At 49.0% G+C, this 18,146-nt stretch overlaps 1 protein-coding gene across 4 annotated transcripts in view; it reads right to left on the bottom strand.

Moving 5' to 3' along the window:
• Window positions 1-18,146, bottom strand: part of LOC143280842 (uncharacterized) — a 266,693-nt gene that overhangs the window by 112,070 nt on the left and 136,477 nt on the right. For all 4 annotated transcript variants that reach the window (XM_076585557.1, XM_076585560.1, XM_076585559.1 and 1 more), the window contains exon 2: window positions 15,383-17,552. In XM_076585557.1, the coding sequence (XP_076441672.1) occupies window positions 15,383-17,310 (1,928 nt within the window). In that variant the 5' untranslated portion in view covers window positions 17,311-17,552. The remainder of the gene's footprint in view (window positions 1-15,382; window positions 17,553-18,146) is intronic.

Below are 18,146 nucleotides of genomic sequence, written 5' to 3'. Positions count from 1 at the left end.
GGTCATGTAACTCCTATTTCGATAATCATGCTGCGTTAAAACGTTGGGGATTATTTCATTCATTCACTCACTGTCTCTTCATTCTTCGATCATGTATGTGCATGCGCACCTCAAATGTTCACAGTGTTCTAACATAAAAACAAATCTGTTCCTAAGTCCCCCCCCCCCACCCACCCACCCCACCCCCAATCCCCCTCTTTCTTTCTTGTCGCAAACAGTGATTTGGTGATAAATAGTGAGAAACGTAATTCAGTAGAAAGGTAAAAGGAAAGAAAAAGCGATCGTGGATATAACAAGGCGCAAGGTCATACGGGACAATAATATGATTTTCTTGTATGTGTATGCGTTTCATTACTTGTTTAATTTGCAGCCGCACTAAATCAACTGCACGATCTTTCTCGCCATTTCATTCATCTCATTTTATTATCATAGAGCTGAGAAGTATGCATATGATCTTCACTAATCTAAAGCACACACCTTTTGTCTTTACGTGACTGACGATGAAAATTGGATTCAATGCCTGTTTTCACAACTGTAGTCATCAGACCATCTACAAGCGTAAAAAAAAAATCCAGAGTTAAGAAAACATTTAGGAAAAAAAACAAAAAAAAAGGGGGGGGGGTAAAAGAAAAGCCCCACGCCCATCACCTTAAAAAAAGTAAAGAAAAATAAAGAGTGCGGGGAGGGGAGAGAGAGAGAGAAAGGAGGAGAAAAAAGTAAAAGAAAAAAAAAAAAGATGAAGGGCCGAAGCCCCGGCGTCAGACGTCAGAGGTACAAGTGAAACTGATCTCCGTCGGACACAACACACAAAACAGTCCACCGGCCAAGATTGGTCTCCCAGACGACACGAACCCCCTGATACCTTACCAACCACCACCACCACCGCCATTCCAACCACCATCGCCATCTCTTCCATCACCGGAATTGTTGTCTGTGTCGCGTCCCCGCCGCCCCCCCCTTCCAAATCTTTTAACCCCCCCCCCCTCCCCACGCCCCCCACCACCTCCTCCTCCATTTCCTGATACCGGTCAACCCACCCACCCCACCCCCTTCCCCTCCAAACAACCCCCTTCCACCCTACTCACAAATTTACCCTCCCTCTACCATCCCTTCATCTCCATCTCCATTCGCAACACCCCCTCCCACAACACCTTACCATCCCATCACTGTCCCCTAACCCCCCCCCCCAACTCCCCCCCCCCTCCACTCCCCGCCCCCATCCTTCCCCAGACTGGTCCAGTCAGTCAAAAAGTGACTGTATGTTTCGTTGGGTAGGGGGGTAGGGGTAGAGGTTTGGGTGAGAGGGGCGTTAGGGGTGGGGTGGGGAGACAGAAAGAGAGAAATAGGGTGGTGGGGGAGGGGGCTCTGGGTGTATGGGGGAGGGATCTTGTCTGTAGTGGGAGGTGAGGGAAGAGGGGAGGGAGGGAGGTAATGTGGACAGTCAGAAAGAAGAGGGCTGAAGTGGCTGTCTAGACAGCAGACAGACTACATTAAGGGGTGGAGGGAGGGGGGGGGATAGTATTGAGAGGGGGTGTGAGGGGCTGGCCTCCCACCCCCTCTTTCGATCTCCCAGTGTCCCTCAGTGTCCCCCCCCTGTGTGTGTGTGTGTGTGTGTGTGTGTATGTGTGTGTGTGTGTGTGTCCCTCTCTCTCTCTCTCTCTTTCTCAGTATCTGTCTCATCAGTGCCTGCCTGTCACCTCACGCTCGGCTGATGGTCAGGCAGCGACACAGAGGTGATCAGAGAGGGGGGGGGGGGGGGCGGAATGCGGGTGGGAAAAGACGTGGTGGTGGATCTCTGGTCCAGTCTTGCCAGCTTTATTTCCAAGACCTTAACCCCCCTCCCCCATCCAACTACAAACCTTATCCAGATTCCCTCCCCCCTCCGTTCCCATTACCCCCTACCCCACCCTCACAGTCTACCACATCCAACCTCACCCCCCCTTTTCGTCTCAGGCCAGTCCTCCTCCTTCAAATCACCCTGTCCCCTCCAAGACTCTATGATCCCCCCCCACCCACCCCACACCCCTCCAGTCTCACCTCTCTTCTCGTCCTCCATCCCCCTCCTTTATTACAAACCCCACCATCTTCAATACAACCCTCTACCCCTCCCTCCGCCAAGACCCATTTTTCTCGTTTGTGTCTCGCCGGTCACAATCCTACTTGTGCTCCGAAAGTGGGGGATGAACATTAGTCATCTTGGATAAGGGCGCGGGGACTCTGCCTTTACAATGCCGCCGACCTCCAGGGACGGGGTGTGGGACGGAGGGAGATGAACGACCTGCCTGCTTGGCTGGCTTAAAAAAGAAATGTGAAGGGGGAGATTCTATGCGAAGGGGGTGGGTGGGTGCGGGGGTATATCATTATGCTGTGTGTGTGTATGTGTGCGTGCGTGTGTGCGCGTGCGCGCGTCTATGTGTGCATAATTATGTGCGCTTGTGTGTGTGTGTGTGCGCGCGCGCTTGCGTGTGTATGCGCAGACAGAGAGAGAGAGAGAGAGAGAGAGAGAGAGTTCTCTCGCGAACGTGGGTGGATATACTGTGCACACCGTGATAATAATAAACTCCTGACAGGGGACTTGTGGTCATTTTTCTCTCCACAAGCAGCAAATGACTTCCCAAGTCACATACGATCTCCTCCAGCAAACGTGATATCAAAGTCAACTATACTACCACACGCAAAGCGCCCATCAAATTGCACCGCACCGAACTGAGAACAAAGGAATCCCATTTGGTAATGTGCGTGTGCATCCGCACGCTGTGTGTGTGTGTGTGTGTGTGCGTGTGTGTGTGTGTGTGTGTGTGTGTGTGTGTGATAGAGAGAGACAAGACAAAATTCTTTATTTCCGAAGACAATACTGGTGTGCTATTTTACATACAGTCCAAGCCCTTAACAGGGTCTACACTACCCAATACTAAATAAAGTCATAAGCATGGCGATAATAAAATATGTAGGAAAAAAGAATGAACAGAGAGAGAGAGAGAGAGAGAGAGAGAGAGAGAGAGAGAGAGAGAGAAACACAAGTGTGGTGTTAATAAAATAGTTTGGAAAGGAGAACACAAAATACATGTGCGCACGCGCGCGCACACACACACACACACACACACACACACACACACACACACACACACAGCACAACACAGCACAGCACAGCACTGCATATTCGGAGAGATAGAGAGAGACATTGAGAGAGCGAGACACTGAGAGAGCGAGAGAGAGAGAGAGAGAGAGAGAGAGAGAGAGAGAGAGAGAGAGAGAGAAACACAAGTGTGGTGTTAATAAAATACTTTGGAAAAGAGAACACAAAACACATGCGCGCGCACACACACACACACACACACACACACACACACACACACACACACACACAACACACACAGCACAGCACAGCACTGCATATTCGGAGAGATAGAGAGATACATTGAGAGAGCGAGACACTGAGAGAGCGCGCGCGAGAGAGAGAGAGAGAGAGAGACAAGTAAGACAATACAATACAGACTGACAGAGAGAAGACCAGGGTTACCACTGGGAACAGCAGACCAGACAGACACCCCCTCCAACAACGCCGCCCTCACATGGCCCAAGCTCTGAACAACTTGTCCGAAAAGGGCTTTTTGCCAACAGATCGTTAAACCAAACTCTACTGAAGAGAAGACACTTCCTCTTTTCAATCTACTTGAAGAATGCCAAAGTTTTTCTGCAGACAGTAGTTTCCCGAAAAGAAGAAGAAGAAAATAATAACACCTCTTTCCCCCCCTTTTTCAGTGTCTTTCCGCGAAGAAAACAATCAGGTACCAAAGTCAATGCAATGTCTGCTTCAACTAGTTTTCTGCAGTTTTGCTATTCCTGTCCTGACCCTGCTGTGAATTACTCACACTCCTTCTGCAGTAGTTTATTTCATTGCACACGACGACAACAGAGTATGGCTGGTCAAACAACGGGGGTGAAAACGTTCTCCGAAAGGAGGGAACTACACGAAAGGGGCAGATGAGGGAAAATGGTCTTGCCCCACCACAGTCCATGTTTTGTTGTTTTGTTTCGTTGTTTTGTTGTTGTTATATCTAGTTCCCACACCACAGTTGGCACTTAAGTCTCCACACCCTCCCCAACCAAATATCATCAAGTAATTTCTTTGAAAAAAAAAATTAAATAAAACCCATTTTGGGGGGGCAGGTAGTGGGGTGGGGGTGGTGGGGTTAATGAAAAAGAAATAACTGAAAGAGGAGGTAGGGGGCGATAGGAAGGTAAAGATAACAGTTCTGGTAATGGAGGTAATGGCGGTGGTGGTGGTTGGTAAGGTATCAGGGGGTTCGTGTCGTCTGGGAGACCAGTCTTGGCCGGTGGACTGTTTTGTGTGTTGTGTCTGACGGAGATCAGTTTCACCTGTACCTCTGACGCCGGGGCTTTGGCCCTTCAGCTAAACTCCCACCCCCCTCCTGACTTCCTATACCCACCCCCGTTTTGTTTTTCTTTTCTTTTTGACTCACTTGTGTAAACAAAGTGAGTATGTTTTAACCCGGTGTTCGGTTGTCTATGTGCGTGGGTGTGTGTGTGTGTGTGTGTGTGTGTCCGTGTGTCTGTGTGTCCGTGGTAAACTTTAACACTGACATTTTCTCTGCAAATACTTTGTCAGGTGACACCAAATTTGGCATAAAAATAGGAAAAATTCAGTTCTTTCCAGTCATCTTGTTTAAAACAATATTGCACCTCTGGGATGGGCACAATTTTTTTTTATTTTAAAGAAGCCTAATTATATGCAAACTGCATTTACTGTTGTTGTTTTTTTTCTCTAAACTTGGCACTTTGACCTCTTATTCTGACACAACAACAAGAGGAGTCATTATTATCATTTTTTGTTCAAACAGGAACTTCTTTTGCTAAGCATGGAATTTTTTTTTTTTTTTTTTTTTTTTTTTTTTTTGCAAACGTTTTGGTGCAGATAGTAAAAAAGGGAAATTACTCTGTAATTAATGCTAGGGGACTTAATTTATCACAAGTGAGTCTTGAAGGCCTTGCCTCTCTTGTTTTTAATGGAATGTAGCTCAAGCGAAGCGGGGGGCGGGGGGCGTACGAAATCAGTACTGGCTCAAGGCCAAACAGAAGATTAGCTTGGTAAATATGTGGAAATTTGTGCCCCCATAGAGCGGGCACTCATGGAAAAAATGCCCGGTCTCCCTCGAACCCAACCCAAGTGTATAAAAGAAAATCGTATTTGTAACAAACAAACATCTAACTGTAGACCTAAGTCGTCAGACCCGTGTGTATTATGTAATGTGTTGCGTATATTCAAAGGAGCAAACGTGCTGTTATGCTCTGTGTGGTGTGTGTGTGTGTGTGTGTGTGTGTGTGTGCGAATGCACAACTGAGCACTTATATGCATAACTGTACACATGTTTATGTCATGTTGTACCAGTGCTTGTATTTGATTTTCGATTATTTTTTGTTTCTTAAATGCGTGCATATCGATGCGTCCTTGCGAGCACTGGTGCATGCATGCAAGTGCGTGTGCAAGAACAAGCAGGTGTGTCCTGCCACCGCCCAAACACCTTTAGTCCACCAGGAAATTGTATTGTGAGGCTGCCTTGTGGCCATCTACAGCAGAAGACCGCCACTACATCAATCGCTGGATGGCACGGCCATCCTTCCATCGTCACACCTTGTTTATAACATTGCACTTTAACACCAACATATTTCTCTGCTTGGCTGAAAAAAAGAGGAGGAATCATATATATATATATATTCTGGATATCAATGATCTGAAATAGTTTCACGTTCCCCCCTCGTGCAACGCAAAACAAAATAATATCGAGCGAAGGGAGGTAATTCATGCCAGACACAGAGAACGAGTTTGCGTTACAGACGTCTTCCGTTTGACTGCTGTGGGAAATGTATCAACGCAACTTGTTACCCTCCCTTCTTTCTTGTGGGCAGAAACAAAGTCATTCTGAGCGGGCAGGGGACTGAAAATGACATACTGTGTCTTCCCAACTGCTTCAAGTCATTGCATGATCACGTCATGTCTAAAGGAAAAAGTCATGTGACGGATGAACTTCCTATCTGAACTACTATAAAACATAATAAAATGATAAACAAGTAAATGAATCATCAAAACAGAACCAAACCTCCAGACGTTTTCATCAAAGTTTAAAACTCTATCACATACACACACTCACACGCACACGCACACACACACACACACACACACAAGCGCGCTCGAGAGAGAGAGAGAGACAGAGACAGAGAGAGACATAGAGTCAGACAGAGACAGACAGAGTGAGACAGAGACAGAGACTGTGAGAATCTCCCCTCCTCCCCAAACTTCAGACTACCTCTTCACTTTCTCCGCTTTCTTCCTCTCTCTCTTACAACACTTTCGCCAAAAGTGAAAGGTTTCATTAACTGTAGTTGAAAGCTACAAGAGCGTTCAAACAGCTCCGAGAGCATACAGCATTATAAGACAGCGAACCATTTTCCGCGATTTGATTGGACCGTCTGGTGTATCTATACATACATTTATACCAGTTTCCTGTCTGTCACGATGACTCTGATTCTCTCTCTCTCTCTCTCTCTCTCTCTCTCTCTCTCACACACACACACACACACATGGAGAGAGAGAGAGAGAGAGAGAGAGAGAGAGAGCGCACCATTGATCTGTATCCGTCTGGGTCCAAAAAGGATATATATTTTTTGTTGTTGTTTGGCTGACCTCCTTCTTCTCCATCAAACCCCGTCCTCCCCCCTTAACATCCCCTCTTCCCTCTTCTCCATCAAACCCCGTCCTTCCCCCTTAACATCCCCTCTTCCCTCTCCTCCATCAAACCCCGTCCTCCCCCTTAACATCCCCTCTTCCCTCTTCTCCATCAAACCCCGTCCTTCCCCCTTAACATCCCCTCTTCCCTCTTCTCCATCAAACCCCGTCCTCCCCCTTAACATCCCCTCTTCCCTCTTCTCCATCAAACCCCGTCCTTCCCCTTAACATCCCCTCTTCCCTCTTCTCCATCAAACCCAGTCCTTCCCCCTTAACATCCCCTCTTCCTCTTCATCATCAAACCCGTCCTCCACCCTTAACATCTCCTCTTCCCTCTCTCCATCAAACCCGTCTCTTCCCCCCCTGCCTTAACATCCCCCTTCCCTCTTCTCCATCACAACCCCGTCCTTCCCCCTCAACATCCCCTCTTCCCTCTTCTCCATCAAACCCCCCCCCCCCCCTTAACATCCCCTCTTCCCTCTTCTCCATCAAACAACGTCCTTCCCCTTAACATCCCCTCTTCCCTCTCCTCCATCAAACACCGTCCTTCCCCCTTAACATCCCCTCTTCCCTCTTCTCCATCAAACAACGTCGTCCCCCCTTAACATCCCCTCTTCCCTCTTCTCCATCAAACCCCGTCCTTCCCCCTTAACATCCCCTCTTCCCTCTTCTCCATCAAACCCCCTCCTTCCCCCCCTCTATCATTCCCCTTTTCCCCCTTCCTCCATCAAACAACTCCCCCATCCCCTCCCCCTCTATCCCCTCCTCCATCAAACACCGTCCTTCCCCCTTAACATCCCCTCTTCCCTCTCCTCCATCAAACACCGTCCTTCCCCCTTAACATCCCCTCTTCCCTCTTCTCCATCAAACAACGTCGTCCCCCCTTAACATCCCCTCTTCCCTCTTCTCCATCAAACCCCGTCCTTCCCCCTTAACATCCCCTCTTCCCTCTTCTCCATCAAACAACGTCGTCCCCCCTTAACATCCCCTCTTCCCTCTTCTCCATCAAACCCCGTCCTCCCCCTTAACATCCCCTCTTCCCTCTTCTCCACATCAAGCAACGTCCTCCCCCTTAACATCCCCCTCTTACCTCTTCTCCACATCAAACACCGTCCTCCCCCCTTAACATCCCTCTTCCCTCTTCTCCACCATCAAACAACGTCCTCCCCCCTTAACATCCCCTCTTCCTCTTCTCCATCAAACACCGTCCTTCCCCCTTAACATCCCCTCTTCCCTCTTCTCCATCAAACCCCGTCCTTCCCCCTTAACATCCCCTCTTCCCTCTTCTCCATCAAACACCGTCCTCCCCCCTTAACATCCCCTCTTCTCCATCAAACCCCGTCCTTCCCCCTTAACATCCCCTCTTCCCTCTCCTCCATCAAACAACGTCCTTCCCCCTTAACATCCCCTCTTCCCTCTTCTCCATCAAACAACGTCCTCCCCCCTTAACATCCCCTGTTCTTCTCCATCAAATCCAGTCCTTCCACCTCAATATCCCTTCTTCCCCATCAATCCCCCCCCCCCCAACCCGCCCCCCACCTTCCATTAACATCCCTTCTTCTCTCTTCTCCTCCATCAATTCGCTTTTCTCATCTCTCCTGGCGACAGCGGATTCCCCCCCGGTGGCATTCTAGTCTTGTTCATCTCCAACCATAGATCTTTCTCATGACGCAGAGGTGATCTATCGCTGCATAATCCAATGTTATGACCAGGAATTTTCAGTAAAAAAAAACAAAAAAACACGAACCAAGCACTGAATAACTTGAACATTAAGGCTGGTTTCGTTGAGTTGGTGTTTTTTTTTTTTTTTTTACCAATAGGCAGTTGAACTCCACTTCATGTGACACCAACATTCAGATGCTCGCAGCTCAAAAGACACAGGGCAAGGAGCCTGACTATACTGGTGATCAAATTAGGAAGAAAATACCTTGCCTCACCACAGTGCAACACAGCACACGTAAAAAGGAGTGGGGGGAGGGGGCTCAGAGGCAACACTGTTCTTGAGAGACATCTTCAGACAGGTGTACACATGGTGATACCTCGCCCATGCTCTGGATTTCAGATTACCTTCCACGGAATCTTCTCTTTTCCAGAAAATGGGAGGTTCAAGTTTAAGAGATTTGACAGAGAGGGGGCGGGAGAGACAGAGAGAGAGAGAGAGAGAAAGATAGACAGACAGACGGAGACAGAAACTATGACAGACATATAGACAGAGTAAATCCCACTTTGATATAAAATAATCAACAACAACAACAACAACAAGAGAGGCAAGGCCTTCAAGACTCACTTGTGACTGAGAGTAAAACACACAAGCTTTTTATGTATGGAGTATAATTTCAAAATGTAATGTTTAAGATGAGAAAGATCAGTTTAAAGCAAATTAAGTCCCCTAGCATTAATTACAGAGTAATTTCCCTTTTTTACTATCTGCACCAAAACGTTTGCAAAATAAATAAAACTTCCATGCTTAGCAAAACAAGTTCCTGTTTCAACAAAAAATGATAATAATGACTGCTCTTGTTGTTGGGTCAGAATATCAGATCAAAGTGCCAAGTTTAGAGAATACAAAAAATATAAATATAACAGTAAATGCAGTTTGCATACAATTAGGCTTCTTTTTTTTCTTCTTTTTTTTGTGCCCATCCCAGAGGTGCAATATTGTTTTAAACAAGATGACTGGAAAGAACTGAATTTTTTACTATTTTTATGCCTAATTTGGTGTCAACTGACAAAGTATTTGCAGAGAAAATGTCAATGTTAAAGTTTACCACGGACACACACACACACACACACACACACACACACACACACTCACACACAGACAACCGAACACCGGGTTAAAACATAGACTCACTTTGTTTACACAAGTGAGTCAAAAACTGGACGCCACACCACAAACCCGAAGGGCTCACTGGATGGTGCACTATATGCCATAGTAGAATGAATAATATATCCAAGTTCTCCACAAACCATGACCGTGTTTTAGACGCTTCTTCAAATTCTTTATGGAAAACGAAGGCATCAGGGCTCGGATTTATTATTATCCATTCTATCATAGCAGCGTCCAGTCTTTAATCTTAATCTTGGGGTTTACTATCAAGAATCCCTTTCAGTTCCCAACCAATTATCCCACAAGGCATGTCTGGTATTTTTTCCCCCACTTATCGAGAGAGAGAGAGAGAGAGAGACTGACACTGACACTGACACAGGTTTAATTGTGAAGGCCACCGGCCCATACACAAAGGGGTGGGGGATACAAAGGGGCAATTCGATCGCTCTTCACACACACACACACACACACACACACACACACACACACACACACACACACAGAGGTGTACTGTACGTGAGTAACCGATAACTGGATGAAAAATACATAGCATGTTCGTACATAGAGAGAGAGAGAGAGAGAACTCAAGGCCCTCAACCTCCGAATTTCAAGCTATCTCCTCAGTCTCCATCTCGACCCCCTCTTCACCCGCCGTCAGTCGTCAGAAGTAACAGGTTTCATCATCAAACGTAGCGGAAAGCCTCGACAGCCCACAAAAAGCTCCGAGAGCGTTCAGCATTACAGAAAAGCGACCAACGAACCATTTTCCGCGATTTGATTGGACCGTCTGCTTTACCCTTATACCAGTTTCCTGTCTGTCACGATCAGTCTGCTTCGATGATTCACACACACACACACACAGTAACACACACACAGACACAGACACACACACACACGGATACATATACACACCGAACCATTGATCTGTATCCGTCTGGGTCCAAAAAGGATAATTAATTTTTCTCGCCGCCCCTCCGTCATTCCAAGTCCCCCCCCCCCCCCCCTCCCTCCCTTTGCCAGCCATCCTCCTGCCCCCCTTACTTCCTCTCACCTCCACTCCCCCCCCCCCCCCCTGCCCCCCCACCCCCTCAAATTATGCCCGCCCCATCTCCCTTATCCTGGCGGCCGCCGGTTCCCGCCCGTGACATTCGCGTCTTGCTCCTGCCCCAGTTTGTCCTTCTCTTCATTGCGAGGTCCATTTCTTGCGGCATAATCCTGTACCTTGTATGAATGTGCGGAGACTATGATTAGTCTAGACAATAAACTGATTGTCAACAGAATCCTCAGCGTTTCCCTGACACAGGGGAGTAAAAACAACAAGACGAAGAGGACCAAGAACACACACATAAACAAACACGCACACCCATATATATATATATATATATATATATATATATATATATATATATATATATATATTTGTGTGTGTGTTTCCTTCTGTTTCTTTGGCTGGATGATTTGTTTTCCTTCGTTCACATTGTTTTTCTTTCTTCTTTTTTTTTCTTTTCGTTTTTTGTTGTTGTTGTTTTGAAGTTCTGAGTGTCTTCTCTGAAACTGAGAAACCATTTCCAGTGCAATGTTGATGCTGACACAAAATTATGAACAAGCGCGGAATGAAGGACAAATTTTAATAAATGTGACAGAAGAGGTTGTATCACAACAAACATCAAAACTGTACTTGGTCCCTACGAGACGGTAAAGCATTGTGAACACCTTTTTTCTGTCACATTTACATAGAAAATTGATTTATTCTGATGTTATTCCCAACATCCCCCGGGAAAGGCTTGTGCTCAAGTCTTGGTATATATACATTTCTGTTTGAGTTATACACATTGCCTTAATTTCATTGTTTGCTGTTGATTCCGATGCTGAACTTGATGAGGTCGATGCACTGTAATGATCCGTCTCATGTGGAACACAAATAAATGGGTGTCAGTTTCAGTGTCATCACTGTCAATGTCTTCGCCTACGCCATCGTCATCGTCCCTCTCTTTCTCTTTTCTTTTTCTGTCTCTCGCTTTTCTCTCAGATTTGTGCTGGGGAAAAGACAAGACCCCATCCAAGATGAGGAAGCGTGGAGACGCACTAGAGAGAGCGCGGGAAGGAAACACGGCCACACTCTCCTCAATATCCCACTCTCTCGGAAAGTGAGACAAAGCGTGGGGCGCCTCCAACGATTTCTCTCCAAGTCCGTGAAGGTGTGGGGTTGTGAGAAAGCCGGTGAAGCTAACAGGGGCGATTAAGAACCAAAAGTACCTGTGGACCTGTCTCGTGTAATTTTGCATTATCATTTGAACTTCGCACTCTGATACCCGCACGTATACATTCAACTAGACACTAATTCATTCACACACATTCACACTCGCGCATGGTCGCTATCCACTCCATCCGTCCTTACCGTCCCTTACACACACACACACACTCAGCCCCCCCCCCCCCCCCCCCCCCCCCCCCCCCCCCCCCCCCGCACCCACAACCCCTCACCTCCCCTCCACCCCCCACACAGAGACTCCACCAATTACAGGAAGTCCCGGACGGCGTTAGCAGCCAGATGCTCACAGTCCAGGACACACAAGAAAAGCGGGACCTGACTGGACTGGTGATGAAGAAGAGATCCGTAGCACACAACTAACATCACTTCCGACAAGGCAAGACCACAGGCTGTAAGCTTCCTCTGGAGACTTTTCCAGACAGTTCAGCTTCATGGCGTGTGTACTCACTCTCTCTCTCTCTCTCTCTCTCTCTCTCTCTCACACACACACACACACACACACACATCACAAAAAAGTTAAACACACACACACACACACACACACACACACACACATACACACACACATCACAAAAAAAGTTAATGACTTCATAAAAGTAGGTATTTTTCATAAAATGTGAATTAAAAAAAATCGAGAGATGTTTTGAATCAAACAGGCAGCATGGTATGTTCTGCCACTGGCCTCTCATTGAACACACACAAACGGCTGTTTCAGGAACACGTGCACCATAAACAGCGTGAAAAATGTGCTCGAAAATCGTTGTTTCACAGGCGAAAATGTTAGTTTAAAGACATCACCCCGTGGTTAAGAGTGGTGCTCGTTACACTGATTGTATATTTCGCTGCTTGCCACCGTTTCACCATGTCCCTAGGTTCACAAGCAATCCTTACGAGACCTGTATTTTCCTCGCCTGCGTGTTGGAAGTCACCACAAGGAATCGCCTAGAATCTTCTCATATCCAAAAAAGGCAGAGAAGGTTTCAACAGATAAGACTGAAGCAGAGACAGTGAACAGTGGTTTTCTGTCAAAATGTGAGATAAAGAGAGAAAGAGACAGAGAGAGTAGGGGTGAGGCAGAGAGAGAGCGAGAGACAAAGACACACAGAGTTAGGGAGACAGATACAGAGACTGGGAGAGAGAGAGGACCCTTCTGTAACGTCCACACACACACACACACGTGCGCACACGTGCACACGCACACACACACATACATACATACACAGAGCTGTGACATGGCCAACAGGAGCAACCAAGTCTCTCAGGAGACTGGAGAAGGGTAACATCCTGTCCAACACTGCACAGACCATCATCACAACGACCAGACAGTATCGTTCCCATGGAGACAGGCCAGACAGGATCGTTCCCATGGAGACAGGCCATCGTCACAACAACCAGACAGTATCGTTCCCATGGAGACAGACCATCGTCACAACGACCTGTCAGTATCGTTCCCATGGAGACAGACCATCGTCACAACGACCTGACAGTATCGTTCCCATGGAGACAGACCATCGTCACAACGACCAGACAGTATCGTTCCCATGGAGACAGACAATCGTCGCAACGACCATACAGTATCATTCCCATGGAGACAGGCCATCGTCACAATGACCAGACAGTATCGTTCCCATGGAGACAGGCCATTGTCACAACGACCAGGCCATCGTCACAACGACCAGACAGTATCGTTCCCATGGAGACAGGCCATCGTCACAACGACCAGACAGTATCGTTCCCATGGAGACAGACCATCGTCACAACGACCAGACAGTATCGTTCCCATGGAGACAGACCATCGTCGCAACGACCAGACAGTATCGTTCCCATGGAGACAGGCCAGCGTTACAACGACCAGACAGTATAGTTCCCATGGAGACAGACCATCGTTGCAACGACCAGACAGTATAGTTCCCATGGAGACAGACCATCGTCACAACGACCAGACAGTATCGTTCCCATGGAGACAGGCCATCATCACAACGACCAGACAGTATCGTTCCCATGGAGACAGGCCATCGTCACAACGACCAGACAGTATCGTTCCCATGGAGACAGGCCATCGTCACAACGACCAGACAGTATCGTTCCCATGGAGACAGACCATCGTCATAACTACCAGACAGTATCGTTCCCATGGAGACAGACCATCGTAACAACAACCAGACAGTATAGTTCCCATGGAAACAGGCCATCGTCATAACTACCAGACAGTATCGTTCCCATGGAGACAGACCATCGTAACAATGACCAGACAGTATCCTTCCCATGGAGACAGGCCATCGTCACAACGACCAGACAGTATCGTTCCCATGGAGACAGACCATCGTCACAACGACCAGACAGTATCGTTCCCATGGAGACAGACCATCGTCGCAACGACCAGACAGTATCGTTCCCATGGAGACAGGCCATCGTCACAACGACCAGACAGTATCGTTCCCATGGAGACAGACCATCGTCGCAACGACCAGACAGTATCGTTCCCATGGAGACAGACCATCGTCACAACAACCATACAGTATCATTCCCATGGAGACAGACCATTGTCACAACGACCAGACAGTATCGTTCCCATAGAGACAGACCATTGTCACAACGACCAGGCCATTGTCACAACGACCAGATAGTATCGTTCCCATGGAGACAGACCATCGTCACAACGACCAGACAGTATCGTTCCCATGGAGACAGGCCATCGTCACAACGACCAGACAGTATCGTTCCCATGGAGACAGACCATCGTCACAACGACCAGACAGTATCGTTCCCATGGAGACAGACCATCGTCATAACTACCAGACAGTATTGTTCCCATGGAGACAGGCCATTGTCACAACCAGACAGTATTGTCCAAGGGAGGAAATCACTAAGACCATCATTACAACGACCAGAAAAAAAAAGAAGAAAACAAAAAATATCATCGCTGAACTGTCTCGACAATTGAAATCAGATGACCTGTTACTCGCTCCACCTTCTGCAACAGCTGGTTTTCTGGTCTCACATGAACTGTCCTGAGTCACAGTTTGAAAACTTTCCAGCAGCTCTTGAGGATTTCATGTAAAATTATTAAATGGTAATTCTATCCACTCGCTGTCTTTGTTGGAAGACTTGACACACACAGACACACATGCACACACACACACACAAACATATGTGCGCGCGCACACACACACATAAAATGGCCACAGACATGTATACAGACACACGGGAAGAGAAGATGCAAGTAGGTAAAGGAGGAAGAGATAAGAGCGTATGAAATAGGAAAGACATGCGTATAAGTCCGGGCGGAACAGACACACAGACAATAAATCTGAGACAGACAGAGATAGACAGACATATAAACAGACTGATGGATGGATGAATGGATCAGACAGATAGACAAATAGATAAATAGATCAATGGATGGATGGATGGATCGATGGACAGATTGAGATAGACAGATGGACATATATACAGACAGATGGATAGATTGATACATGAGTGGACGCATGGATGGAGAAAGAGGACAGTCAGAGCTCATTGTAGAAACCCTCACCTCTTGGGACTGAAGGGCGAGTCGGACGGCGAGGAGCGGACAGGACTGGGGCCGGCAGGTCTGGGGGATGGGGCAGGTCTGGGGGATGGGGGGGCCATGCCCAACATCCCCACCTTCCCGGGGCTGTGGCTCACCATGTCCTGCACCGACAGCTTGCCCAGGGGCCGTCCACCCTCCCCCGGTTCCATGGTCAGGTAGTACGCTGGCAGGCTCCCAACTGGAGGAGGCCTGCCAGGAGGCGAGGACCCGTTTTTGTTGGCACGCCCTGGCGGCGTGGAAGCCACAGTGGGTGACGCCATGGAGGTACTGGCAGTGGTAATCTGAGCAGCTGGGGAAGGATCGAGAGCGGCTGGAGGGGCGTTACCCGTACCCACATCACCGCCTCCACTGCTACTGCCGGTGCTGTTACTGCTGCCTGGCCACGCGGTAGAAGAAGAAGCCGGGTTGCCCAGGGTCCTGTCGCCGCCAGCACTGTCGCTGTCCGCGCTGTCACTGCCACTGCGACACAGTTTCTTCACCGACAGGTCAAAAGGCTCTGTGATCCCTGAGGCGGCCAACATCACAGGAGCCCGGGTCGGCAGTGAGGAGGGAAAGGAGGAGGAGAATGAGGTCAACGAGGTTGTCTTGGGGCCGTCAACAAGAGGTAGAGAAGAGGGCATACAATACCGAGGCAGATGGGGGAGAGGGGGGAGCGGGGAGTGAGGCTGGGGGTGGTGCGCGCCCTGAGCCGCCAGATAAGCCAACACAGAGGTACTGACGGGGCCCGCCGCCGCAGCATGTCCTGAGGTACTGGTGTCGAGGAGAGGTAGCTGGAACGCTGTGTGAATGTAGGCGGGCGGAGCCGGGGCCCCCATCAGACTGTGCAACAAGTTCCCTGAATGATTGACCGCCGCCCGCTCGACTAAAGCCGGCGGTGCGGCCATCGCCCCCGAAGAAGCCGGAGGAGACCCTTTAATCAATGAAGTGAGGTAAGAACGCTCCGTGAAACGTTTTGAGGACAGCAGACTTTCTTCTCCCTGAACGTGGCTGCTGCCGCTCCCACTGCCCGCCTGCTGGCCCAGAGAGGAGGAGGAGGAGGGCCGGGGCGGGGGGAAGGCAGCCGAGGCATCGTCATGTGCAACCCCTGAGTTCTGTGGACCACCACCGCTACCGCCACTGCGGATGGTGGGCCAGTGCTCCCGAACAGCACTCTTCCCTCCGCTCACCACGGAGGGGGACGTCTTCCCCCCTTCCCTGCCCTGTCTGTCTTTCCGCGTCGTGTCCAAGACCTGAGGAGGAGGAAGAGGAGGGAGAGGCCGGGAGGAGGAGGAAGGAGAGGCCTCCCCGGCAGTGTCCGTCTCCCTCTTGGAGAACAGCTGGCGCAGAATGCCCCCGCGGGAGGTGGAGAGGCTCCCTGAGTCTGTACAGGCCTCCGCCCGGGATGCGAACCCCGCAGTGTCTGTGGTGGTGGTGGTGGTGGTGGTGGTGATGGTGGCCGCGCTGTTGGAGGTATTAGTGGTGGTGCTGCTGCTGTGACTGCTGGCTGCAGCAGGAGGGGAGGAGGAGGAAGAGAAGGACTGTGCAGAGTTTCTTTCTTTCTCTTCCACCGCCATGCCATTTCCCTTCTCACTTCCATCACTGTCACCACCACCGCCACCACTCCCCTCTCTACTGCCAACGACACCACCACCACCACCACCACCACCCCTTCCAACACCACCACCACCATCACCACCAATACCGCCTTCTTTCTTGATTTTCTTAGCAGGAGGGGGCAGCGTTGGGGGTGGGGGGGAGGAGGAGGAGGAGGAGTCGCCCTGTTGGAAGACCTCAGAGGCGACTGCCGAGGCCACTTGGGAGGCCGTCTCCTCCATCTTCTGGAGTTCCTCGCGGGACAGAAACTGCTCCACACTGGTGGGGCCATTCTTGGGCTTCTTGGGGGGAGGCATGGTGCCCAGTCAACAACACCCACCACACTGCCGGCTGTCGCTCAGGCCTGGGCTGACAGGGGCACACGGGGTCGCGGCCCTGCAACGCTGGTTGAAGTAGTAGTTGTGGCGTTTGTGACTGTGGTGAGGGTGGTGGTGTTCACAACGAAGAGGTCTGCCACGGTGGAGGTGGTCTTGGTCGTTGTCATAGCCTGGGAGAGGCGGTGATGCCCCGTATCTTGTGGCAGCCATCCTGTGTTCATCTGAAACACAACAAGAACGCATTGATATGGTTGGGTGATAAGGCTATGAAGTTTTCACAAGTATGGCAGGGGTGTAAGTACCCATAAATATCCAAATGAAGAGGGTGGTGTTTTTTTTAAATGTACTGTCATATGTACTGGTAATTGTAGACATCTGGTTAAAGAATTAATATTCACATTTGAATGTAATCATTAAAAAAATAATACACATAAACTCAGCTGTTAGATGTGCATTTTTTTCTGATATAGTACCAAGAAACTAGTTGGCCTATGGGAACCATCCCAACGCCAACTGTCCTAAACCTCTCTTGGCCGAGAGAGTGGGGATGTAACTTGGGCAAGATTCTCTCTACTATAATCAAATTCTAGCCCAGATAGGACAGCCGATGGCTCCTCTGCTGTTCTGGTGGTCATAGCCCGACACGATGACCATACACAGTACCAGTGCTTGGAAATGACTTCAACTGGAGGCGACACACAAACATACTCTTTAGAGAAGCCTTTACACACACACACACACACACACACACACACACACACACACACTGACACCACCCTCCCCCCACATTCTCCCCATGCCCCAAATTAACTCTA

Source organism: Babylonia areolata, chromosome 4 (genome assembly GCF_041734735.1).
Source record: "Babylonia areolata isolate BAREFJ2019XMU chromosome 4, ASM4173473v1, whole genome shotgun sequence".
In the NCBI taxonomy this organism is placed as follows: Eukaryota; Metazoa; Mollusca; class Gastropoda; order Neogastropoda; family Buccinidae; genus Babylonia; species Babylonia areolata.
Note: the sequence above shows the minus strand (reverse complement) of the source record. Positions and strands in the feature narration are given on the sequence as shown.